Source organism: Anopheles ziemanni, chromosome 2 (assembly GCF_943734765.1).
Source record: "Anopheles ziemanni chromosome 2, idAnoZiCoDA_A2_x.2, whole genome shotgun sequence".
NCBI classification, from domain to species: Eukaryota; Metazoa; Arthropoda; class Insecta; order Diptera; family Culicidae; genus Anopheles; species Anopheles ziemanni.
The window spans coordinates 4,477,141-4,501,975 of record NC_080705.1 but is presented as its reverse complement, the minus strand read 5'-3'; the positions used below and the strand labels follow the sequence as shown (position 1 = coordinate 4,501,975).

The 24,835-nt window shown below is 48.1% G+C and overlaps 6 protein-coding genes across 6 annotated transcripts in view; 4 read left to right on the top strand and 2 right to left on the bottom strand.

Moving 5' to 3' along the window:
- Positions 1 to 24,835, top strand: part of LOC131281640 (aromatic-L-amino-acid decarboxylase) — a 160,719-nt gene that overhangs the window by 126,209 nt on the left and 9,675 nt on the right. The window lies entirely within an intron of this gene.
- LOC131281635 (chromodomain-helicase-DNA-binding protein 1) lies at positions 253 to 11,730 on the bottom strand. Its single transcript, XM_058310979.1, has 7 exons — positions 11,289 to 11,730; positions 9,297 to 9,962; positions 8,939 to 9,054; positions 3,089 to 8,269; positions 2,808 to 3,011; positions 2,276 to 2,500; positions 253 to 2,197 (listed from the first exon to the last, which is right to left on the bottom strand). Exons 1-7 carry the CDS (start codon positions 11,295 to 11,297, stop codon positions 1,909 to 1,911), a joined length of 6,690 nt encoding a protein of 2,229 aa, XP_058166962.1. The 5' UTR covers positions 11,298 to 11,730; the 3' UTR covers positions 253 to 1,908.
- On the top strand, positions 12,373 to 13,917 carry LOC131283145 (uncharacterized). Its single transcript, XM_058312722.1, has 3 exons — positions 12,373 to 12,583; positions 12,644 to 12,858; positions 12,919 to 13,917. The coding sequence occupies exons 1-3, from the start codon at positions 12,477 to 12,479 to the stop codon at positions 13,863 to 13,865; spliced, it is 1,269 nt and encodes a 422-aa protein (XP_058168705.1). The 5' UTR covers positions 12,373 to 12,476; the 3' UTR covers positions 13,866 to 13,917.
- LOC131281638 (septin-interacting protein 1) lies at positions 13,985 to 16,599 on the bottom strand. The gene has a single exon (XM_058310983.1). It carries the CDS (start codon positions 16,538 to 16,540, stop codon positions 14,030 to 14,032), a length of 2,511 nt encoding a protein of 836 aa, XP_058166966.1. The 5' UTR covers positions 16,541 to 16,599; the 3' UTR covers positions 13,985 to 14,029.
- Positions 16,716 to 18,680, top strand: LOC131281642 (cysteine desulfurase, mitochondrial). The gene is made up of 3 exons (XM_058310988.1): positions 16,716 to 16,876; positions 17,051 to 17,127; positions 17,314 to 18,680. The coding sequence occupies exons 1-3, from the start codon at positions 16,786 to 16,788 to the stop codon at positions 18,478 to 18,480; spliced, it is 1,335 nt and encodes a 444-aa protein (XP_058166971.1). The 5' UTR covers positions 16,716 to 16,785; the 3' UTR covers positions 18,481 to 18,680.
- Positions 20,775 to 23,639, top strand: LOC131281637 (pre-mRNA-splicing factor ATP-dependent RNA helicase DHX16). The gene is made up of 3 exons (XM_058310981.1): positions 20,775 to 22,070; positions 22,139 to 22,253; positions 22,322 to 23,639. The coding sequence occupies exons 1-3, from the start codon at positions 20,775 to 20,777 to the stop codon at positions 23,599 to 23,601; spliced, it is 2,691 nt and encodes an 896-aa protein (XP_058166964.1). The 3' UTR covers positions 23,602 to 23,639.

Here is a 24,835-nt window from a genome sequence, read left to right as displayed (position 1 = left end):
TCGCGGAAAATTCCGTGGCAAATAGCTTGTTAATTTATTTTTAAAATGTTAATGCGACGAGAAAAAGAAAAGCTATTTGAAAATAGTTTGTAACGCGCTTGTTTTAAAATATCGACCAACATTGTGAAGCTATAAGATCTCCCAATGGTGTAGATAAATCGTTAGTTAGATGACCCCACATTTAGAATGTTGTAAATCGCTCCCTTCGTCTTCAAAATCATCTCCAGTTAAATAAAAAGAAATAATTAAATCGATGTTTGCACAAGTGGCTGAAGAGAATAGATTTTCTCGGTTTATTTATATCATCATTTATACTTTTGTTCAATTTCGTTTTGTAGAATTGTCCAGTTTAGTCCTATAATAATTTTGTTAACTGTACACATGCTAGTTTTCTATTGCTATCCAGTTGCTTTCCTGAATGCCCTGCAGTGGCGTGTCTTTTTTTTATTTAATTACGTACTTGCTAGTCTTGCTGATGGATGGTGTCGCGTGGAATAGATCGGTAAATAATAAATAGATCTTTTTCTCTCTCTCTTTCTTACATTTGCACCTGAAAGCGATGAACTGATCGAAGAATTAAAATTTTAGTAACATTTTACTCCAACACAAATTCCAACCTGATTAGCCAAAAAGCAGTAAATCATAGTAGGTGTAGATCCTTCATCGTCCTGGTAGTGAACCGTTTTCGAACTTGCCAGCTTACACAATGATTCTATAAAACTTATCGGTTAAAATCACAATGCCAGTGCAAAGCATGCGAGCCTTTGCGCCATGTGTTAATAAAAACACCTTCCCCCACACGGTTTGCTGCCGACCAATGCACAACTAATAGATAAGATGGTGGGTATAAAGTACATACACTAACAGGACGAAAAAAGGGTTAACAAAAATAGTTCGGCTGGACCCTACTTGCCACATATTCCATGCAAGTACCTATTCCAATATCATTCTTCTGATGCTACCCGGATCGGTTCTAAATCTATTCTTGTACATTGCTTGTAGCCGCACGAGGATTCTGAAGGATCATTGCTCTTGATTCGTTTCCCTTTGGAGGCAATCGCTTAAGCAACTGTGTGTGGATTTGTGGTATATACAATTTCTTCTGCTATGACAATGCGCTGTTTTTGATGAGTACGTTTTGAGGTGTTTTCTCATCCGAGTATCATTCCGGGGGGCTCAATAAATGAAAACGATATGTTGTTTTATGTCCTGGAAACCGAAATTAAAATCAGGCAAATCACTGACCTTCGACATGGGTATCTGAGAGTTGACACATTCCCTAGCCTTCCTGCGCCGGCCTCTCTGTAAGCATACCTTAGGTATATACAATTTTTCTATTGCTTTTAAGAGTTTTCATTGGAATAAATTAACCTTAGGGTAAAATTGTGAGCCATAACTGTTTCTATTGAACGGGTACTTCTTATCTTTCGCCTACTCGTTAGTGGTTTGTTTTTCGCTATACCCTGCCAAAATCTACCTTATTCCTAGCTCGAGGCAGATACATCTATAAGCATATACATATCCCATTAACTACATTAAAAATAATAAACTCCATTAATAGATATTGATTGATTTTTTTTTTCTGTATCTAATCATTATATGTATCTTTCTACTCTGTATCTAAATCCTTGCGCCATTTAGATCTCTCCTAGTGATCGACAATTTGTGACAATATACACAGCAATATGTGCATTAAGGTGTATGTTTACAATTATCCACATTCCCACGAACGCTGGGGGGGGCAGTTCTCGAACTTTTTATACATCTCTAACAGTCAATGTATGTACGGGGAAAGAAGAAGAATAACTTTCAGCAGTTAGAACCATGAACACCAGTTGCTTTTCCGTTGCGGAACGAACGACTGACGAGCGTATATGTTGTTGTCACAGAACGCATTTAACCATCAAGTTAATTGTTGGCCGCCGGTGGTGGCCTCCGGTCGAAATCCGGTCTCCGGTAGTCTAAGTAATCGGCCGGAGGTGGAGGACCACAACCGACTGCACTGACGGCTCCACCACTACCACCAACACCGCCAGGTGGTACGACGACGGGCGGTACGCCGGAGGCGCGTGGTGGAGGTGCAGGTGGGTACCCTCCTCCTACACCGGGCCCATATCGATACGGACTGTCGCCCGGGGGATAATATCCAGCCGGTGGCAACCCGTAACCATAGCCGGAACCCGGCCCCGAAGGATATCTGTATGAGGAAGGGACGAGACGAGACATAGGGATTAGTTTTATTTTCGGTCGGCTTGCCGTAACGCACAGTTCTTACCTTCGCTTATCTTTGTAAGCACGATCCCCTCGATCGCGATCCCTTTCACGGTCGCGATCTCGGTCCCGATCTCTGTCACGGTCACGATCCCGGTCACGTTCCCGATCGCGGTCTCGTTCGCGGTCTCGGTCCCGATGGTAACCACCACTTCCACCACCACCGCTCGAGGGCGTATGTCGGTTTCCGTAGCCATCGTACCGATCTCGCTTATGATCTCCCGCAAACCTGTGAAGAAATTCAGTTATCATTAACCTTCGGTACTATTTACTTGACAGTATGTTCAATAGATCATTATCCTTAATGAAGTAGTAACAGTGCGAGAAACCAAAATCATGAATACAATTGACTAAGAACAGCCATTTTGGATTACCAATATTGAGAAATCAAAGCTAGCTTTTGTTTCGAGCAGAAAATTGACGAATCTAGCAACCTTTGGAATAGTTTCGTCATCAAAATCTCGAGCATCATTCGTTTCGTTCGAATCTAAGAAAAATAGTAGAATTTAAAATTGATATATGAACACTATTCCTACCTATCCCTCCATCCGTCTGCAGGATATCCTCCAGGCGCACGATCATCTCGAGCGTCCGGAAACATGCGCATACTTTGCGGTGTCGAAGGAGTATTACCAGCAACACCACCACCACCACTTCCGGCACTCCTGGAAGATGCGTTTCGCATACGATCCCGATCAGCACCATACTCATCCCATTTCTTGTCTCGATCCCGATGATTACTGTCGTGAATATGAAACAAATGTAGTTAAATATCCAGTGTCCAGTGCCATTTTAAAACAACACCAAAAACCCTTACCTCCTATCACCGCCGTGCAGTCTTTTGTACTCTTTACTGTTCTCATCGTACTCGCCTTCCTCGAGCCGCCGCTTGGAATGCATCATCGACGAGCCTTCCTCCTTTCCACCCGCACCCGAGTCCGAACCGTGGTAGCTGTTGTCCCCGGCTTGCGCTTGTGCGGCCGCATTGGCCTGCTGGTACCGTTCGCGTTGCTGCACGGCGGAATCGCTATGATGATGGTGCCGTTTCTTCTCCTTGCGCTCTCGTCGACCACCACCGGAAGAGGTCTTTTCTGATCCTCCCTCGTCCTTATCGTCCGCACTGTCGAGCACGCTCGACACTTGCGAGCCGGGCGATGGTCGTCCATCGGTGTGCCCGTTGTCTTTGAGTTTCTTAATCTTTCCCAGCGTTGTCAACGCGCTCGACGGTGTCGAACCGGGTGGAGTAGTGTGCAGGTGGTGGTGTTGGTGGTGGTGATGATGCATCTTTCCATCTTTGGTGTCCTTCATCGGCGACGAGGTGCTGCTAATGTTTCCTCCCCCCGAAGGAACACTATCGATGGCGGATCGATTTTTACCACCACCCCCACCGCCACCATCCGACGCACTGTGATGGCTTTGGGAGTCCGTCCCAGCATCGCCACTCCGTTTCAGTGCGTGCTTGTACAACTTGAACAGCTTCTTTGCATCGAACTCGGTAAACTTCGACACAAAGTACCACAGATTGCTGCGCCACTCCTTCACCTTCTCCGGATCGCGGTACTCGCCCAGACACTGGTTAATCTGATCGCCGATACTCAGCAGGCAGGCACGCGTCTGCTTCAGCTGCTCCTCCTGGGACAACGTTTCGTCCGGGTTGTCCAGCGTTTTGAGTGCCTTCTTAACGGGGCGCATCTTTTCCTTGCACTCATTGAACACGGTCGGGTCAAGGTCGCCCAGGATGTTCAACGCGCACGGTTCGTTGTTCGCCGTGAAGTGCATCGGCCCCGTGTTGTTCTTCTTCCGATCCTTCTTCGCGTCCTTCTGCTTGTCTTTCTTGGTCTTTTTCTTATCCTTCTTTTCGGCCGTCGGTACTACAGCCGGATCCTTCCCGTGGTGGTGATGATGGTGATGGTTCGACTCATCCGCCGTTCCCCGCGAACCATTCGAATGCTCATCGTGATGATGGTGATGATGATTATGATGATGGTGGTTGTCCGATTCGGAGAGTTTTTTAATTTTGCTACCAGTCTTTTTCTCATCAGTCGAACCCGCCGCCGCCCCCGTCGTCGCAACGGACGTCCCCAGCACCGTATCGGTGCCCATTGTCGCACCGGTCGACGACACCGAAGTGTTCGGTGCGGCTGGAACGTTCGTGATCGATTGGGACACATCTTCACCGGCAGCGACCGCCGCGATCGTGGCCGATATGCTGCACGCAAACGAATCTCCTTCGTTCACGTGCGCCACCGACGGACTTCCACCGGTCATCGGCGCATGATGATGATGATGGTTCGCGACCGACGCCGCCGCTGCTGAATGTTTCGGTTCCTTTGGTTTCCGTTGCTTCCTCGGTTTCGAGGTGCCGCGCTTCAGTTCGAGCGTTTTCCGAAGCACCTTCAGCAGATACTCGGCACGCGATTGCAAATGTTTGCCTTGCGGTTTTTTGTTCGCCTCGTTCGACAGGATTTTGTCCGCCAGCCCAAGCGATGGGTCCATTTTCATCGCTTCCCATGACCCAATGCCGAACTGGTAGATCCCGCGCAGTAGCCTCGAGTCGTCCACATCCGTCCAGTCGACGTCGTAGTTCGCCGGACGGGTTTTGATGTTCAGAGTCCAACGGGCCCGTTCGGCCGAATCGGCCGGTATCACCTCGTCCAACGGTTGCAACTCGTCCACACACTGCATCATCGTTTTCACGTTAAAAGACGCCCCACCCAGCTTGACCGAGTACGCCGCACGGGCACACTTCTTCTTCCCGTCCGGTCCCGCCCCCGCTCCAGCCGATTGCTTCAAGTCGTGTTCCATTTCCTTCGCAATTTCCTTCATCGTCTGGAGACATCGCTCGTGCAGCAGTTGTGCCACACGCTTCAGATCCGACAGCGGTTTCTCCTGCAGCTCCGCGTCACAGGCGATCGCTTCGAGCCGCTTCAGCGGTGCCGGGAACTTCTTGTAGCTCTTTATCAACCGCCGCAGCTCCGCATCGTTGAAGCCTTTTATTTTCTCCTTGGTCGACGTTCGACCCCGGCCACGCTTCATTTCGCTCGCACTGCCATCCGAATCCACCTCGTCACTGTCCTCCTCGGCAGCAGCGGCACCCTTCTTCTTCTTCTTACCACCCTTACCATCACCACCATCGTTTTGGTTGTTCTGCTTTGCCGCCGGCCGTCGCGGCGGAAGATAAAGATCCTTGATTTCTCGATCGCGCTCTTCCGCCTCCACCAACTCGCGGTACGATTTCGGGATGATCTCGTCCCAATCCTTCGTGTCCTCGCCGGCGCCACTCTCGGCCTCGATCGCCTTCGCTTTGGCCACCATCGCCGCGTGCGTACCCGCCACCACCTTGTCCTCGTCAAAGTCGAACGTGGTGACGTTGAACGCGGACAGCAGCTCATCCCCCGGCATGCTCGGCGCTTCGTCACGCGTTTCCGCTCGCCGCAGGATTTCATCGATGTCGCACACCAACTCCTCGTCCCCGTCCTCCTCCTCCTTGAACAGCTCCTCGGCGCCAAACTTCAAAATCGCCGACAGTTCGTCCTTATTGAACGGATTGCTACCCGTGTTGCTGCCACCGTTCTTGTCCAGCACCGTCCGCCCCGTCGTGTCCATCCGCTGGATGACGAGATGGTCCAGCACCATCTTCTGCTTCGCCCGCTCCACAATGTTCTCCTCCACCGAGTGTGCCGTCACCAGGCGATAGATGTTCACCTGGTTCTTCTGCCCGATTCGATGTGCCCGCGCTTGTGCCTGCAGATCGTTCTGCGGGTTCCAGTCGGAGTCGAAGATGATGACCGTGTCCGCCGTTGCGAGATTAATTCCCAACCCGCCGGCTCGCGTCGACAGTAGGAAGCAAAAGTCTGTCGAACCCTCCGCATTGAAGTGGTCGAGGGCCTGCTTGCGCAGTTCACCCTTAATACTGCCGTCCAACCGCTGGAAGGAAAAGTGTCGCTTCTGCAGATACTCCGCCAGGATGTCCAGCATCCGTACCATCTGCGAGAAGATCAGCACCCGGTGGCCGGTTTCCTTCAACCGGCAGAGCAGCTTGTCCAGCAGCACCAGCTTGCCCGAACCCTTCAGCAACTGCTGTACCATGTCGTCCTGGTTGTTTCGCTGCGTATCGAACTCGATTGGGCGCGTCAGGGCCGCATGGTTGCAGCACTTCTTCAGCTCGATCACAATGTTCAGGAACGTGCCGACCGATCCCTTCATGCCCTTCCGGAGCGCGTCAAAATTCTTCGATAGTATCCACTTGTAGTACTGCCGCTGGATCGAGGTCATCTCGACGCGCAGTATCTGCTCCACCTTGGCCGGTAGGCTCTTCTCGACGTCCTTCTTCACCCGCCGCAGAATGTACGGCTCGAGCTCCTTGTGCAGCTTCGTGTAGCACTTATCGTCGTTCGTCGTGTTGCCGTAATTCCGCTCGAAGTCTTCCCACGAGGCGAACTTTTCGGGCATAATGAAATGCAGCAGAGCCCACAGTTCTTTGAGCGAGTTCTGCAACGGTGTACCGGTGATCAGCAAGCGGTGGTTGGTGTTGAACTCTTTGAGAGCTTTGTACAGCAGCGAGTCATCGTTCTTAAGCCGATGCGCCTCGTCCACCAGCAGCGAGGCCCAACTGATCGAGCCGAGGAACGTTTTGTCCTTGAGCAGAATTTCGTACGTCGTGAGGATCGCGTTGAACTTGAGCTTCTTCGTGCTATCGTAGCACCACTCGTACTGGCGGATGATGTTGCGCGACTGCACGTCCCCCAGGTACGTGACCATATTCATCTCCGGCGCCCAGATCGCGAACTCACGCTGCCACGCCGGCATCGTACTTAGCGGTACGACGCACAGGAACGGCCCGTACAGCTGCTGCGACTTGAACAGATAGTACAGGAAGCAGATCGTCTGGATCGTCTTACCAAGGCCCATTTCATCGGCCAAGATGACCGAGTTCTCCTTGCACCACGTCAGAATGAGCCAGTTCAACCCATCCATCTGGTAGTCGCGCAGTTTCAACCCTCGGTCCTCCCCCAAGTACTCCGGTTGCGTCTTCAGGTGCTTGAAATTCGGCCGATACCGTATTGCCTTGCAGTGTTTCGAGGGCGTCCGGCGGGACTCTTCCCGCTCGTGAAACTCGACGATCTTCTTCTGCCACTTCTTCCGGATCAGTGCCGCATCCTCCCACGTCGAGTCGGAGTACGGAAGCGATTCCCACTTGCACAGATAGTCCAGTCCCGAGCCACCCTCCGTCTTGTCCGCCTGCGCGATGATCCGCTCCACGTGGTAGTAGCTCTTCAGCAGATCCTGCTGTAGCTCCTGTTGGCACTCGTAGTAGTCGATGTCTTCCGGGCCGGCCTGATACTTACGCCAGTAATCCAACGACTGTTCCCGCTTAATGTAGTTCTCTAGCTTCTTCATGCCCTTTACCTTCTGCTCCTTTAGCGTCTCTTCCGATTCCCAGGTGCAGTGCAGGTACGACCAGCCGGTCCACTTGATAAGGAACTGTTCCTCCAGCTCGTCCTTGCTCACGCCATCGCCTCCGATCACGTTCGGATCGCCATTCTCCTCGATCGCGTACACGGTCGTTACCGCACCGGTGGCACCCTTTCGCCCCTGCCGCTTGCCAATGATCCGCTCGACCGTTTCTGCCTTCTCCTCTTCGGCGGCGGCTGCCGCAGCCGCCTCTTCCGCCTCCTGGTCCACCTCCATCAGGTCGTCGCTGTCCGTTGGTTCGTCCCCGCTCTCCTCCTTGTAGCTGACCGTGTTGTTCTTTCGCCTCGTGGCCGCCGATCGCTTCCGATCGTCCTCGCTATTGCTTCCCTCCTCCGAGCTGTACGCATTTCGTTTCTTCTTCTTAGCCTTCGATTTGGAGGCGGCTGCTGCGGCTCGCTTCTTACCGGCGGCGGCCGTCGCCGCAGCGGTCGACTTTCGCCGGTATCGTTGCTGGTCGGAATCATCCGAGTCGCCGTCGCTCGCTTCACTTTCAGTTGTTTCATCGCGCCAGCGGTTGTTGGAACTGCAAAAATATAACGAAAAGAAAGAAAAACACATACACACGCAATGTTGTTTGATTAGAATTAGATCTCGCGTGGTAACATCAATCCGTTGAAGGAGAGAAGAGAGTGTAAAGAAGAAAGCAGATGTGACTTTTGGCTGTGAGATAAATTTAGACATTTTTTAATAAAGATACGATTCTGCGCGCTGCCAAAAAACACAACGAACGAATGAAATGAAAGCCGCTAGGTACATCTGGATGCTGTTAATTTGAAATGTCGTTGAAACATCTGTGCGTGCTTCAGGTTAGAAGGGAGCAGCAACTAATTTTCAACGTGACTAACATCAATCCTCGAATAAAAGTCCACACAAAAGGTCTATAAATAAGTTACAAATTATGTTTAATTCTTTCTGATAATATTGTTCATTATTGAACGGTGTGCTCTTGAGTGGAACACAGCTTAAAAACGTAAACATATTAACAATATTCAAGATCTTTTTTCAACAAAAATTGGAGAAAAACCACGATGGAGAATTACAAAAGTTTACTAGTTTCAAACCATCACAACCGTGTTTAAATGTAACGGAACTCTTCGATTAGCCACGTTTGTACCAAAGGCCAGTCAAACTACAGAAAATCTCTAACTGATCTACCACTAAAAGAAATGAAGCAACAGTCAAACGGACTGACCTTTTCTTTTTCTTCGACTTCGAGGACGATTGTGCTGTGGGTCGCTTTCGTGCAGCAACTACGGCCTTTTTGCGTGCACTTTTCCTCCGCAGTTGATTTGCCGCGTAGTCTTCATCCTGTCATTGTTGTACCGCCAGGGGAAAGAGTAGAGAAAGGATCAGATTTAACCATTCTTCGAGTGCAAGGATAGAGGCGGGTTTGATAGGTTACATCCGTACGTTGAATTCGCCATATTTTAAACACTTCCACTGCACTTTCCCTCTACTAAGTCCAGGGAAAGGAGTTTGTATAATATTTGAATGTTTTTAAGGACCACGAATTCAAAGCACAGGACAAAAGAGATGTTTGTCATTATTACATCGTAGCTGCTTTTAGAAGAGGGATGTTCCTCCTCCTCCTCCTCTTCTTCGGCGTCGTCGTCATCGTCCTCTTCTTCTACTGACGTCGGTCCAGCGGACGGGATGCCTGGCCTCTGTTGTGCGACGTTGACTTCTTCGTCGTCCTCGTCCTCCTCATCATCCTCATCTTCGTCGTCGTCTTCCGCGCTGTTTCCCGACTCACTTTGGTGATGATTGTTGGCCGCACTAACCGGCCCACCAGCACCTGCCGGCTTCTCATCTCCACTGGCTTCCGACTCCGACCCAGAGTGTGCGGTTCCCCGGGAATTATGCTCATTCTGTCGCACCGGAGGCTGCTGCTGTACATGATTCGATGCTCCGTTCGCATCGGAATCTTCGTCCTCATCGTCCTCCTCGTCATTGTCGTCCTCGTTAGCGTTCTTGCCACCGCTAGCTTTGCTGTCCGAGAGCCCATTTTCGGCCAACGATGTGTTGCGAGCCTCGCTGTTACTGGACGTGTTGTTGCTGGCCGTCCCGCTTGTGTTTCGATTCGAAGAATTCTGTTCGTTGTCACTCGAACTGGCACTAGACGATCCAGATCCGGATTCGCTTTCAGATTCGGAAGACGAACCACTTTTGCTGTCGCTGCTCGATTCATTCTCTGAATCGCTTTTATCCTCTTTTGTCTAGAAAAGAAAAATCAGCAACAAACAAAACAGCGCCATAAAGTAATGGACAAACCATTCATCAAACAAGTATTCGATCATATCCGATGTAATAATAACCCTGATTCCAATGCATCTTTTCACCATCCTCCGGGAAATCCTTTATTCTCATGCTCTTGTAAGATAATCAAACTCAAAGGAACGTTGAAACTGTAATTGTGATGTCCTTTATTTCACATTAATCAGTTTGATTCAATATTAACTTCCATTCGACACTCCTCAAGCTGACCAACGTTCATCAACGTCTGGCAAAAACGCTGCTAACTATCAATAAAACTTTCCACTCGATGGACAAATCATCAATTCTACTCACGATTTCAACCGGAAACTAACTAAGAAAAGTTAAACAACATCCCTACTATTAAATTTAGCTTCACAGGCTACGTATGTACTAGGCACATCTCTTTTAACCATCAAAAACCGTTTCAATTCCTTGGAAAACCTAAGGAAAGCATTATAATCTACTCGTTTTTCATCTCACAAGATCCACGGCCACGGACAGATACAGGTCACGACGTAATAACGGAAAATGCACCGATATAGCAACAGAATAACGCCACTTTCATCCGGATGGATGTAAATTCCGCACTGGTCCATCGGGGGTATGTGGACATTGTGGTAAATCGAATCATTTGGCTTTCTTCACACAATTTTTACAACGATGGCCGAGACAAAGGGCACGGTTACGTAACCTTGAAAATCGGTAAAATCATTCAATTTTACACAAAACCAGCACACAAACCGAAGCGGTTCCACGCCAGAACCATGAAGCCCTAAGGTTTGCAGGAAAAATCGCTCAAAATTGACCACGAAACGGTCTTTCACCGGACATGTGACGCATTCTAGAAGATTCCACGTGGCACAGCACGGTGCTGGACACGGGAAAACTTCGCGGAAAGTTAGTAAATCCGGCTACAGCGGGATATTTTATCCGTGGCGGCTGTTTTACTGGTGGATCGCTTTGGTTTTGGGCTCAATTTGCGGAAAAGGGTCCCCTTTCGATTTCCATGAAATGGACCTCGTGGAAGTCTACGGACACGGGGCTATCGGGTGGGCCACGTTTCAGGGTGGAACAGTGGCCAGTTCCGGCTCTGGGGACATGTTTATGATCCAGCCTCAACCGGTGCTTTGCTGGTGAATCCCCGTCGAAGGGTCCGTTTTCCCAACTTGAAGCATCCACACGCCACACCCAGCTGATGTTCCCGGGAGGAAAATAGGCTCAAAACACAGAAAGGACAAAAGTTTCATTAAATTCATCACAAACCGTACAGAAAAGGGCTATTTTACCTGGCTCATTACGTTTTTTAACTGGTTTTTCTTCAGCGGTGTAGGAAAAAAATATTTCTACCATATGGAAATGTTGCTGGAAAAATGCGTTACACCGTTTCTAATCGAATGCAGCTGAAATCGGGCCGAAAAACGTTCACTCCGACCGGGAAAACGATTTTTTCACTCGTGAAAATTTTTCCCTCAACATTCAACTAGCGACGCCATTTTCTTTCCTGCGTCTTCGAGGTCGACCGCAACCACTTTCTGCACGCCGACCGACAAACGCCAGAAGATTCGAGTGAAAATGCCACTGAAAACACGCGAAACCGGAGCGAAATCAACGAAAACTTTCACGCTGGCACATTGGCGATTGCTTCTATTATTGTTTACTGCTGGTTTGGAAGCGCTGCTTGCTTCCTCGGATCGAAATTCGCACAAGTACGGTTTTGCAGCAGCCCACTTCAATGCGCCATCTTTGAATACTTGATCTACGGCATTCACATCGTCAGCGGACCAAGATAAGTGTAACTTTGAACAAGGTAAAGGAGTGTACCGCATTTTGACATTTATAAAGGATAAAACAACTTTGACAGTAAGATAAAAGTCAATTGCGGTTTTAATTAAATCAAAATACTTTCAAATCTCCATACCTTTTCGTGTGACGCTTTATAAAAAAACATGGTTTTCATCTCACTTTTGTGGATGTTTTTTCTGGGTTTGATTTGGTTGAACTTGGATTCAGTTTAGTTCAGTTTTGACAAACCTAAAACGGATGCCATTTTGCAAGAAAAGCACCAAAACTTCACCTGAAGTATTACATTAACCTTGTGAAATACCTAAAAATTTGACACTCTGTTTTGTGAGCAATCAATGAGACTCACAAAAAATATTTAGTGAGCTTTCCGTACCAAAGCAGCAAACCTGTTAAAATCTTTAGTTTTTATTCATTTTTATCTTTTCACATAGTACAAAAACATTAATGAAACGAAATTCAAGCTAATTTACACCCTGTTTTAAGTTAAAAAGTGAACAAATTGTACAACCCATCAACAACACTTTCAAAAACAAACTGACAACTGCTTGACAGTTGCCAAGAATAGGAAAAAAGCTGAATTTCGCGGCAAACGAAATATTGTTGAACGCGCTGTGCTCGTTAACGAATTCTTTTTTACTTTCAAGTTATATTAAAGTGCTCAGAATCCCAAAATGCAGTTCAAGTTAGAACTACCGAGATTGAAACTAGAAGAAGTGAGGACATTTATCAAGTCCATGGATCTGGACAGTAAAGAATCGATGCAGAAACGTAAACGAAAGTACGTGTTTTCCTGTGACTCTATGAATTCAGCTGAAATAACCCCTTTCTCCATTTTCAGTTCTTCATTCATTCCGTTCGAAAATTTCCTATTGGATGATATCTACTTCGGTCGTGCCAACAGCAAACGCAACCGAACGCTAAGCGCATCTGTTGTGGAAGTTCAACGATCGCATAGGAAAACCAACGAGAAACGGCACGTTATTGAGGTGAAATTCTTTAAAGAAAATGAAAATGTGGAAACCGTCTTCTGTACGTTATGCGACAATGCTAAAGGTTTGTTTCTCTTGGACTGACTGGTGCCTGAACGTTCTTTAATGCTTTGATGTTTTTCAGCCAGCTGCAATGCTATTTCTCCTTTCGTCACTTGGATTGAGGTTAATTTGCCGAAAGGCAATTCCGAGAATGTGGCTCCTGAAGAAAACATACAGAAAAAGAACGGAACAAGAGAATGCTACGTGCTTGTCAAGAAGGAAATTATCACGCCCGAACCAGCATCGGCAGCTCCAGTAGCACCAAAAGCGTTGACGAAGGTAAAGAAAGAGAGAATCCCCATCACCCCACTTCAGCTGGAAAGTGCCCAAAAGTTATCCATGTTTAGCTTGATCAAAGAATACAAAGGTAATAGTCCGGAGGATTTTTTGAAACTATGCACTGATCGTATGATGCGAGAAAACAATTGCGGCTCGATCGAGCTACTGACGATTGAGCAGGCGGACACGGACCTGTGGCACGAGCTGCGCAAAGGACGCATAACGGCGTCCCGCATACACGAAGCTTCTCGCTGTACAATGCTCAATGGTTCGTTGACAGACAAAATTATGGGCCTCTCTAGGGGCTTCTCTTTTGCCATGAAGCGTGGCACGGATCTGGAAGGGCACGTATTTGCCGTGCTGAAGAAGGAGTACCCGAATCTACGTAATACCGGGCTTGTACTAGATCCGCAATTTCCGTGGATGGGCGCATCGCCTGACGGGATCTGCGACGAATTCGTACTGGAAATTAAGTGCCCGTATACGCAGAAGACGTACGATTGCTACGTGGACGTTACGAAGCTGTCCAAGAACTACTTTGCCCAGATACAGCTGCAGATGCACATGACCCACAAGACGAAGGCGCTGCTCGGAGTGGCAGCGTTGGATTTCGAAAAGACAAAAAAAGTTACTAAGGTCTGGATTGACTATGATAAGGCGTACGTGGACAAAATTATGGCAGAATCATACGAATTTTGGTGCAAAGCGGTGTTCAAAGCTTTGCTGAAGAAACGTGGCTCTAAAAAGTAGCTGTTTCGTTAATTTACACTGTTCGAATTTATATATCCATGAATTAGCCTTGTTTTATATTTGTATACGGATTTACGAATCTCAATTGTTTCTAATAAAACAAACAATGTTGATGGGAAATCATCGTTCTACTTAGTGTTTTATTTAAGTTTCTTGAAAATAATTTATCCCGTCACAGCCCTTTCGAGGAGCGCCGAGAGCGATATTGGAGTCCAATTGACACCACCATCCAAACTCACGATGCACACCGATCGGTCTATGTAGCAAAACAGTTTCCCAACGCGATACACCTGTTTGCCCAGCTCCCTTCGTCCCGGCATCGGAGCAAAGATAATACCACGTTCGGCGCACTTTTGCGAGACGAGCTCCTTGAACTCGAGCGTCGGCTGGGCGTCCATGGGCAAGTCCAACAGTGACGGTGGTGCAGGTGGTGGTGGTATCGGTTCGATCGGGGTGGGCGAGTTTGAACCACTCTGACCACCTGCGACGATACCGATCGATCGTTGCATCAGCTCCAACGCCTTGCGGAAGCTTTCCTTGACGTTCGGTTGGCGTACGATGTCGTCGGTGAATTGTGCCTTCCAACCCTGGTACCACCGGGACACTTGGTCGAAGTTGGGCGACTGGTTCAGCCATATGACGAGCGTTTGGAGCCATTTTGGGAAGAAATATTTGTCCAGCATGTTCGCCATTTGCAGCGGAGAGATGAGTTCGTTCCACTCCCACACCTGATTGAACATTTCCAGATCTTGCTGGAGCGGATTGATCACTACCTCGGTCAGTCGCAGCTCCAACTTCGGAATGATGTTTTTCGTTAGGAACACCTGCAAATCTTCCTCACCGAAAACGCCCTGCCACGGAGTCAGCATAGCGCGGGCCGATCGATCCTCCGGATGCCAAGCCTTCAGTGCTTTGGCAAGCTTTTCCCGTATCATCGGGTACACATTTCCCTCCATTTTAGAGCCAAGCAGATCCTTCCAGGGATGAATCCAGCAATGAATGGGTACGGTATCGGTCAGTGGATCCCACTCGACGACGGCTGTCGTGAGCTTGGCGAGAACGATCTGTTCGAGCACGTTGTCCAGTATCCAAGCGGGCAACAGTGGAGCCCACGCGTCCAGAAGGGCAATCATCGGTTGGTGCACCCGCGGGTTCCAGATGTTTGCGGCGGCACGGATACTCGGAATTACTCCAGTCCAAACGACGGCCGAGTATGGATCGAGCAGACTGCTGATGTTATCGGAATTTGATGACCCAAGAATTGATTTCCAACGTTTAAACAGATCTAGGTGGCGTGTAGGTTCCGTAAATGGGTGCCATTCCTTCAGACGACTGGCAATGAGGGGAGCAACTACGCCCGCAGCCAAATCGGACAACCCGAACTCTTTGCATTCGGCCGGATAGTCAGAGTAGAGGCGGAGGAAGATTTTCTCACACTCCTCTAGCTCGAGCGCCCCATCGGTTGGTTCAACTAGGGCTCGTACCAGTTCCAGGGCACCCTCCAACGTGTTTAGGTAGTCCTTCTCTAGCTTACTTATACGAATCAGATTTTCCTTTTCCTGCACCAGCTGCTCTTCGCGGTCGATGGCCTCACACTTTTGTTTATCGATCGCTATAATATCCTGCTCGCAGTATTCCACCATAAGATTTAGATTGTGCATCAGTTCCGGTAGAGCAAAGTGCACTTCCTCCTTGCTCTGTGCCGGTTTGCTTCCGATTGATGTATCGTAGAGTTCCTCATCAGCCACCTTGGCCTGCCCAAGCGCATGGTATCCGCTGAGGACACGCTTTTCCGGTCCCGTCATATCGATGACCGTCACCTTGCTTAGCTTGGAGTTTTTCTCAAACGGAGAGTAGATTGATTTTTTACCCTTCTCGATTACATCCTCCACGGTTTTGTAAAAGTATCGGTTCTTGCCCTGCTTCCCTCCTTCCTTCGCTTTGCGCCACTGCTGGCCGTCTTCGTCCTTCCCTGCCGCAAGTGCTTTGGCATCTTGCTCTAGCTTCTGTTTCGCCTTCGCATCGACCACGATCGTTTTCTTCTCCGGGCCATATGCACCGATCGCTCCACGGCCTTTCCTAAGGTGCGCCTCGATCGGGGCCGAGATACCCTGCAATTCCTTCCCCAAACCCTTGCCCGGCTGGTAGCCCATCTGCAGCAGTAACTTTGCACCGATGCCTTTCGTGTGCTGCTCCCAGTTGGCCATATTTTTCCCGGCAGCCGGAGCTTTGTTCAGCGTTCTAAATCCAGCCATCGAGCGCATGTCCTGAACGTTCGGTCGTCTTTCCTCTTCCGATTCGGACGAGCTGTTGCTACTGTGCGACACTTTCGCACCAAATCGTGCCCGTTGATCCTCGCCGTCGTCGTCATCATCATCGTCTGCACTTTTCTTCTTCTCTTCCGGCTTCTTTCCGGACTGTTGAATCCCTCCGGCAATGAATCCGATCGGGGCGGTATAGTCCTTTGGTTTCTTACCAGCCATCGCACGGTTCCGGCCTCCCCGGCGTCCACTCGAGGTGCCCTCCCCATCGTCATACTCGTTCTCTGAATCGTCCGCCCAAATGCCGTAGATTTGCTGGTTCTTTGTGGGACGACGTCGCCCGCGGTTCGGGTTAAACTCGTTATCCAGATCGTGATCCGTTATTTCGAAACGTTCGTACTCCTCGTCGTCCATGATGTGGATTTTTACAGGATCCTTTTCCCCTAGGAAAGCAAACGCACTCGGTTATTTGCTAAAAGCGTTGTTGTTGACAATCAACCTTTTTTCGCTTCTAGCAATCGCCTGTCAACTTCACATGTCAGTAACGTCAAACGAAAACAATAACATAAAATACGCCGCACTACAATACAGAGTTGCGAACGAGAAGCAGATTCGTGCTCAACAATTTCACAACATCGCATCGCAGGACGATAAATAAAATGTTGTCCTTCAAGGCGCGCAAATTGGTCGGTAGCTGGACGTTGCAAATATTGCGTAGCTCAAGCATTCCCACGAGAAACTATGGTTCGGGTAAGTTTCATCACACTTTTGCTACATTGTTGTGCGTCATCGTGTGAAAAGCATACCGCACTAGTTTCACCGGATTCTCCGGATTGGCCTGCAAATAGTACGACAATTTTATCAACCATCCCCAGTGAATCGATAACAGCTGATAAATATTTATTATTCCGCTTTCGTTACTAGATAAAAAATTCAGCATCAAAGATGAGGTGCTCGATGGACGGCCACTTTACTTGGATGCCCAGGCCACAACGTCGATGGTAAATGAATGATGGTAGATAAGAGTTAATCTCCTTCTATACCCGGAAGGAGAATCCATACGATGACGACACATTGGAGGGGTTCAGTGGACATTAAATTACCTGCTCACAGCGTGCCTCTTATCAGCTCACGTACAATTTAACTCAGAAACAAATAATGATTTTCTATTTTTTTCGCTCCCTTAGGATCCCCGGGTTCTCGATGCTATGATGCCATACATGACCGCATACTATGGAAATCCCCATTCGAGAACTCACGCTTACGGTTGGGAATCGGAAGATGCAGTTGAGAAGGCCCGTTCGCAGGTTGCGTCGCTAATCGGTGCCGATCCGAAAGAAATTGTTTTCACATCTGGTGCGACTGAATCGAACAACATCTCCGTGAAGGGCGTTGCGAGGTTCTATGGAGCGAAGAAAAAGCATGTCATCACCACCCAGACCGAACACAAATGTGTCCTGGATTCATGCCGAGCACTTGAGGGCGAAGGGTTCCACGTGACCTACCTTCCGGTTGAATCGAACGGTTTGATCAGCATGGAGCAGCTGGAAAAAGCGATTACACCCGAAACTTCGCTCGTCTCTGTGATGTCGGTTAACAATGAAATTGGTGTAAAGCAACCCGTTTCGGAAATTGGACGGCTCTGCAAGGCGAAGAAGGTGTTCTTTCATACGGATGCCGCACAAGCGTTGGGAAAGATTCCGATTGATGTGAACAAAATGAATATCGATTTGATGTCCATCTCCGGCCACAAGATCTACGGTCCGAAGGGAGTAGGGGCGCTGTATGTACGTCGGCGACCACGTGTCCGTGTCGAAGCGATTCAGAGCGGCGGTGGCCAGGAGCGAGGCATTCGTAGCGGTACCGTCCCAACTCCTCTCGCCGTGGGCCTAGGGGCAGCCTGTGAAATTGCAAGCCGAGAGATGGAGTACGATCACAAGTGGGTAACATTTCTATCGCAACGGCTCATGGACAAAATCTATGCAGAGCTACCACAAGTCATAAGGAATGGCGATCCGGTTCAGTCGTATCCCGGATGCATCAATCTCTCGTTTGCTTACGTCGAGGGCGAATCGCTCCTGATGGCTCTCAAGGATGTGGCCCTTTCCAGTGGATCAGCATGCACATCGGCTTCGTTGGAACCGTCATACGTTTTGCGCGCGATAGGAACGGACGAGGATCTTGCACACAGCTCCATCCGGTTCGGGATTGGTCGATTCACAACGATTGAGGAGGTGGATTACACAGCAGACAAGTGCATCAAACATGTAACCCGTCTACGGGAAATGTCTCCGCTGTGGGAAATGGTGCAGGAAGGTGTGGATCTGAAAAGCATCAAGTGGTCGCAGCATTGATTTGGACGGTCGAGCAGCATCAGCAGAAACGGTTTATTGCATGTTATTCTTTTGAACAAGATCCCGAGATTGCTGGGATTAACCTGAATTAGCATAGCGAGGTGGTGTTAGTCGAAAACGGTTGCTTCGTTTTCTCCTCGTTGTATTTCGACTTTGAGGAATAAATTGTATGTTAATGGAAATAAATCAAAAGCTTTACAACAATTTAAAACATCTATTTCTTTCTATGCATTACGAGGAAGTTGATGGAAAAGTGTGACGAAATGGTTTCGTAATTTTCCAATTTCGATTGTACAGTTGGTCCCCGCAGTACGCGATACTCGATATACGCGAATTCGCAATACGCGATTTTTTACAACTGACAGCTCATAGCGTTGCTTGAGTTCAGACTAGTCAATTTTACTTTGTTTTGGTAGAATGAAGTTTTTAATATGCACTTTTTAACAAAGACATAATTATGCAATGTAAGAAATGGAACACTTTTTAGTGATTTCGATAAAAGATATGTTAAATAAGCGGTTCCCTCTCAGTGTTAACTCTTCAATATGAGGTATAAACGAAAAGGCAGTGGAAATCCGCAATACGCGAAAATTCGATATACGCGATTGCGTCCGGTCCCAAACATTCGCGTACCCAAGCGACACTCCGGCTCTGAGAAGTTCATTTTCTCTTCTCAACTCCATATGAAAAAAACGGCCGGTCGACTCGCCGCGTGAGAAGTTCACTAAAATGTAGACAGATGGGGGAAAGGAAAGCAGAAGGTCCTCTCACAGGCGGGTGCGGGGTAAGAATGATGAACGCACCGGCAGATGAATGTTCGTCAAACGTAATGAATGCAAACTTTTAAATACGTGTGTAAATGTGTGTGTGTGTCTAGCGCTCATCGCATAGCAAGGGGTTTGATTGTATGGATACACGTGCCGATCCGGACGTCCGGGTACACAGCAAAGCATCAATACCATTACGGTCGGATCCGGACGACGGCGTAGGGCAAAGCGTGCCCACTACTGTTACGCCCGGATCCGGACGACCAAGAAGAGCAAAGCTTGTCCAACACCATCGCACATCATTTGCACATGCTGTTTGTTTATGTTTCGTCTACGCCTTGCCGCGTAGCGAACAGTACAATGGAACAGGAGCAGCTGACCATGAAAGGCAATAAATCGGAACTTTGTCGTGCGGTTTCTGCAAAACTACAAATGATTGAAAGATGTTTTCTTTGACAAAGTTGTTTCTCTTGAGTATATCTTTTATTTGAAATGTCGTTTGTAAAAATTGGGCAAAGACAAAAAATGTTGACAAAATTGAATTATTTAGCAATCTGGAACTTTTCAATTGTTAGACGGATTTCTACAAACGACATTTCAAACGAAAGATATTCTCAAGAGAAACAACTTTATCCAAGAAAACATCGTTGTATAACAATAAGATAATGCAAGAACGTCTCGCTAAGATGTAGCTAAACAATAAGAACAGAAAGCTAATCGCTGAGCGAGTGCGATTGAGTTTGTATGCATCGCTTTAGCTGAATGTGTTTGTTCGCACCGAAAGTGCCGGATAAAAACAAGAATCAGCTGGCTGCGGTTTGTGACCCTACTTCCAAATACGCTTCTAAAAATAGCACCACGTATGCAGCGTAGCGATTAGAGTCCATCCGATATAAAACAAAACTCAGCACGAACGGGTAGCGTAGCAACGGACTTGGTGCATCACGGGTACATTAATACCCCAACACACCAAAGGTTTCGGACTGGTGAAACCAAACGGTAAGTATAAAACTTTATAAATAAAGATAAATATATACACTTTTCTCCCTCAGGCTTCCAAAAGCAACGACCGCCAAAACACCGAACTACCAGCCGAGCAGACCACATGAGGAGGTTCGGCGGCCACCTCCGGGAGGCGGAGTCAACACCGAAGGAGAAGAACACAGAGAAGTGTGCGAGCGCACACACCCTACTTTATGCCATTTAAAAGATGAATATTTGTATATTCATTTTATGTCCAGCGAGTGAACTATGGTCAACTCAGCGCGAATACATCACGTCAAGACGACGTCTAGGGGACCGATTGTGTTCATGATGAACGCTATAGTGAGAAAATTCACGGAGCGTCGCCCGGGTACTGCGGGGACCAACTGTATTTGTATTTACGAACCTATCGAACAACGCTCATTAGGCACTTAGGCGTTTGACGTTTAGAAATGCCGCTTGCCAAACAGTTGAATGTTAGTAAACAAAGCCATCGAAAGAAGTGGTTTCTAGTTTTCCACAGAATAAAATAACAGAAAAACAATGAGTAAACGATCTACTCGCCGCGAACCGTCCTCTTCGGACGATAGTTCCGTCGATAGTGAAGAGGAACGCCGCCGAGCGGATCTGAAGGAACGGGACGAGTTTGCTCAACGATTGAAAAAGCGTGATGAGGACCGAACGCGAAAAGTGGTCGAATCGACCACGGGCAAGAGGGCCTACGAGGAAGCGGCCAAACGGTTGAAGCTGGAAACAGAGGACAGAGAAAAGCTGCTCCCAAAGTTACGAATCCAGTCCCGTCGCCAGTACCTGGAAAAACGTAAAGAGGACAAGGTTGCCGAACTCGAGGCGGATATTCTCGACGATGAGTATCTATTTGCGGAAACGGAAATTACCGAGCGTGAGCGGCAAGACCGGGAGTACAAGAAAAGCTTGTTGCAAATTGCCAAGGAACATGAGAAGGCTCGGGAGCTGGAGCGCATCCAGCGCTACCACATGCCAAAGGACATCAAGAAGGGCGAAACGCAGGAGTACGTCGAGGTGGATGAGCGTGAGCGTATGCCACATTCGGAGCAGAAGAAGTGGGAAGCGGAACAGTTGGCCTCGGCAGTGTACAAGTTTGGCTCGAAGGATGCAAAGGAAAGGGCAGCCCAGCAGGAGGAGTATGAGTTGCTGCTGGACGAGCAGATCGATTTCGTACAAGCGATGCAAACGGCCGGCACGAAAGACAAGGAGCGCAAACGGGAGGTTACGGAGGCTCAGAAAAAGAAGATGAATATCGAGGAGACAAAAAAATCACTCCCCATCTACCCGTTTAAGGAAGATCTTATTGCAGCCATTAACGATCACCAGATTCTGATCATCGAGGGTGAGACGGGGTCCGGTAAAACGACCCAAATTCCCCAGTATCTCTATGAGGCGGGCTTCACTAACGATGGCAAAAAGATTGGTTGCACGCAGCCCCGGCGAGTTGCCGCCATGTCGGTCGCGGCACGTGTCGCTGAAGAGATGGGAGTAAAACTCGGCAATGAGGTTGGTTACAGCATCCGATTTGAAGATTGCACCTCCGAACGGACGGTGATCAAATACATGACCGACGGTACGCTCCATCGGGAATTCCTTTCGGAGCCGGATCTTGGGTCCTACAGTGTCATGATTATTGACGAAGCTCACGAACGTACTCTCCACACGGATATTCTTTTCGGCTTGGTGAAGGATATCGCTCGGTTCCGGTTGGATTTGAAGCTGCTCATTTCTAGTGCAACGCTGGACGCGGAGAAGTTTTCCGACTTTTTCGATAAAGCACCCGTTTATCGAATACCAGGACGTCGTTATCCGGTAAAGTTGCTTGCGTTAAGTACTATTATTGCCGTTTATATTAATTTACATTCTATATTCTTCCACAGGTTGATATATTTTACACAAAGGCGCCCGAAGCGGATTACATTGACGCTTGTGTCGTTTCCGTGCTGCAAATCCATGCTACTCAACCGTTGGGTGATATATTGGTATTTTTAACAGGTACGAATAGTCTTTTGGTAACATTTAAACAATAATAATAATTTAATCCAATTTTCAACTGTTCCTAGGCCAAGAAGAAATTGAAGCTTGTCAGGAAATGTTGCAAGAGCGGGTTAAACGCCTTGGTTCGAAGCTAAAAGAGCTGCTTATACTGCCAATCTACGCCAATCTCCCTTCGGACATGCAGGCGAAGATATTCGAACCGACCCCTCCGAACGCTAGAAAAGTCGTTCTGGCCACCAACATCGCGGAAACGTCGCTCACTATCGACAACATCATCTACGTGATCGATCCCGGGTTCGCAAAGCAGAACAATTTCAACTCCCGCACAGGGATGGAGACACTGATGGTGGTTCCCATATCGAAGGCCTCCGCAAACCAACGAGCAGGCCGAGCTGGTCGAGTTGCGCCGGGTAAATGCTTCCGGCTCTATACGGCTTGGGCGTACAAGAATGAACTGGAAGAGAATACGGTACCGGAAATTCAGCGTATCAACCTAGGAAACGCTGTGCTCATGCTGAAAGCGCTCGGAATCAACGATTTGCTGCATTTCGACTTCCTTGACCCACCACCGCACGAAACGTTGGTTCTGGCGCTCGAGCAGCTGTACGCACTGGGTGCGTTAAATCATCACGGCGAGCTGACGAAGCTTGGCCGGCGGATGGCCGAGTTTCCCGTCGATCCAATGATGGCCAAGATGTTGCTTGCAAGTGAAAAGTATAAATGCTCCGAAGAGGTCGTCACGATCGCCGCCATGCTGTCGGTGAACGGAGCGATCTTCTACCGACCGAAGGATAAAATCATTCACGCAGATACCGCGCGGAAAAACTTCAACCACATGCACGGAGACCATCTCAGCCTGATGCAGGTGTACAATCAGTGGGCCGAATCGGACTATAGCACGCAGTGGTGCTACGAAAACTTCATTCAGTTCCGCTCGATGAAACGGGCGCGTGATGTACGGGAGCAGATCATGGGACTGATGCAACGCGTCGAGATAGAAATGGTATCGGCACTGCCGGAGACGACCAACATTCGGAAGTCGATAACGGCCGGCTACTTCTACCACGTGGCCCGACTCTCCAAGGGGGGCAACTACAAGACGGTGAAGCACAATCAAACAGTGATGATTCACCCGAATTCGGCGCTATTTGAGGAGCTTCCTCGGTGGCTACTGTACCACGAGCTCGTCTTCACGACGAAGGAGTTTATGCGCTCGGTCATCGAAATCGATAGCAAATGGTTACTCGAGGTCGCACCGCACTACTACAAGCCGAAGGAGCTGGAAGATTCAACGAACAAAAAGATGCCCAAAACGGTTGGACGAGCCACGCTGACAGAAGCTTGAATAACGGAAATGGAAACGAATGTAAGTGTAGATAATAATTAACAATTGAAAATAAATTTAAGACAATGATAAACTATGAGAAAATAGGAGTGAAATTAACATAAGGTGTAAATTGTGTATTTCATTTTCTTAATACTAATGTTTTCTTATATGGAGATTATTGTATTCTGTTTCGAGTCTTAAAGGTGATGGGTATATTCTACTACTTGACAAGATATTAAACTTGTTTTTACGACTTCTTGGGTTAAAACCAATTGTATTTAAGCGTTGTGCAACTTGACAAACAAACCAATTTTCTGTTCAACATGAATGAAGAGAACCCGCATGGCTATAAAAGAGACTAATCAACGAACTATTCTTTCGTCCCTTCCCTTGACTCCCATCAGGAGTGTCGAGAAGAACCGAACATTCTTTATCGCCCACAGTCTAATCCACTCGACTGTCTACCAACTGTGTTTCCTTCGAAAGGATAATGATGACGATGATTCAACTCGTCCATCAATCTTTATCCCGTTCCGCAACCAACCGGACTACATTTCGTTTTATCACGATGCCTATCGTAACATTATTCCTTTGCTGTCAACCCACCGACCCCCATTGGGAGAGGTGAGGTGAGAATGTTGAAGACAAGCGCAACAAGTGGAAATCCGCAACGAAAATCGCAAGAGAAATCTTTGCGTTCTATTCAGTTTCTTCTTAAAAGCACCCCAAGGGATGAAAGAAAAGCAGATGAGTAAACACAATTTTCCATCTCCTACTGGAAATGATTTTCCGGTGGCCTTTGAGTGGCGTATTCCCCCACCCACTTGGATCCTTTTCGCTCCGTTAGTCGGAATCTGCGAAGTTGGACAGGAAAAGTCGATTCTCTAGTGTGTTACCCATTCCATCACGTGTACGACTGTTTTCTCTCTCTGGTTTCTTTACCTCTTCCACTCTAACACCCACTTTTCCACAGCATCATCGCTCGCCTACTTTGATTCATGCATTCCACTTGCCCGTATCGTCCTTTAACAGTCATTCAAGGGTCCGCCGCACACTCGACAGCATTCGGAGCGTGAAGCACGAACACATCGCTGCCATCTACAGAGAAAAGTCGTCCTTTTCACTTCTCCCCCCACAGAATGAGAGAACACAGTGGGAGAGGGCGGTAGAAATTGGCTAAATTAAGCACGGTAGTAGATTTCATTGAAACCTGCTGGGGCACGTATTTCGTTCGATTTAATTCTCCTCGAAA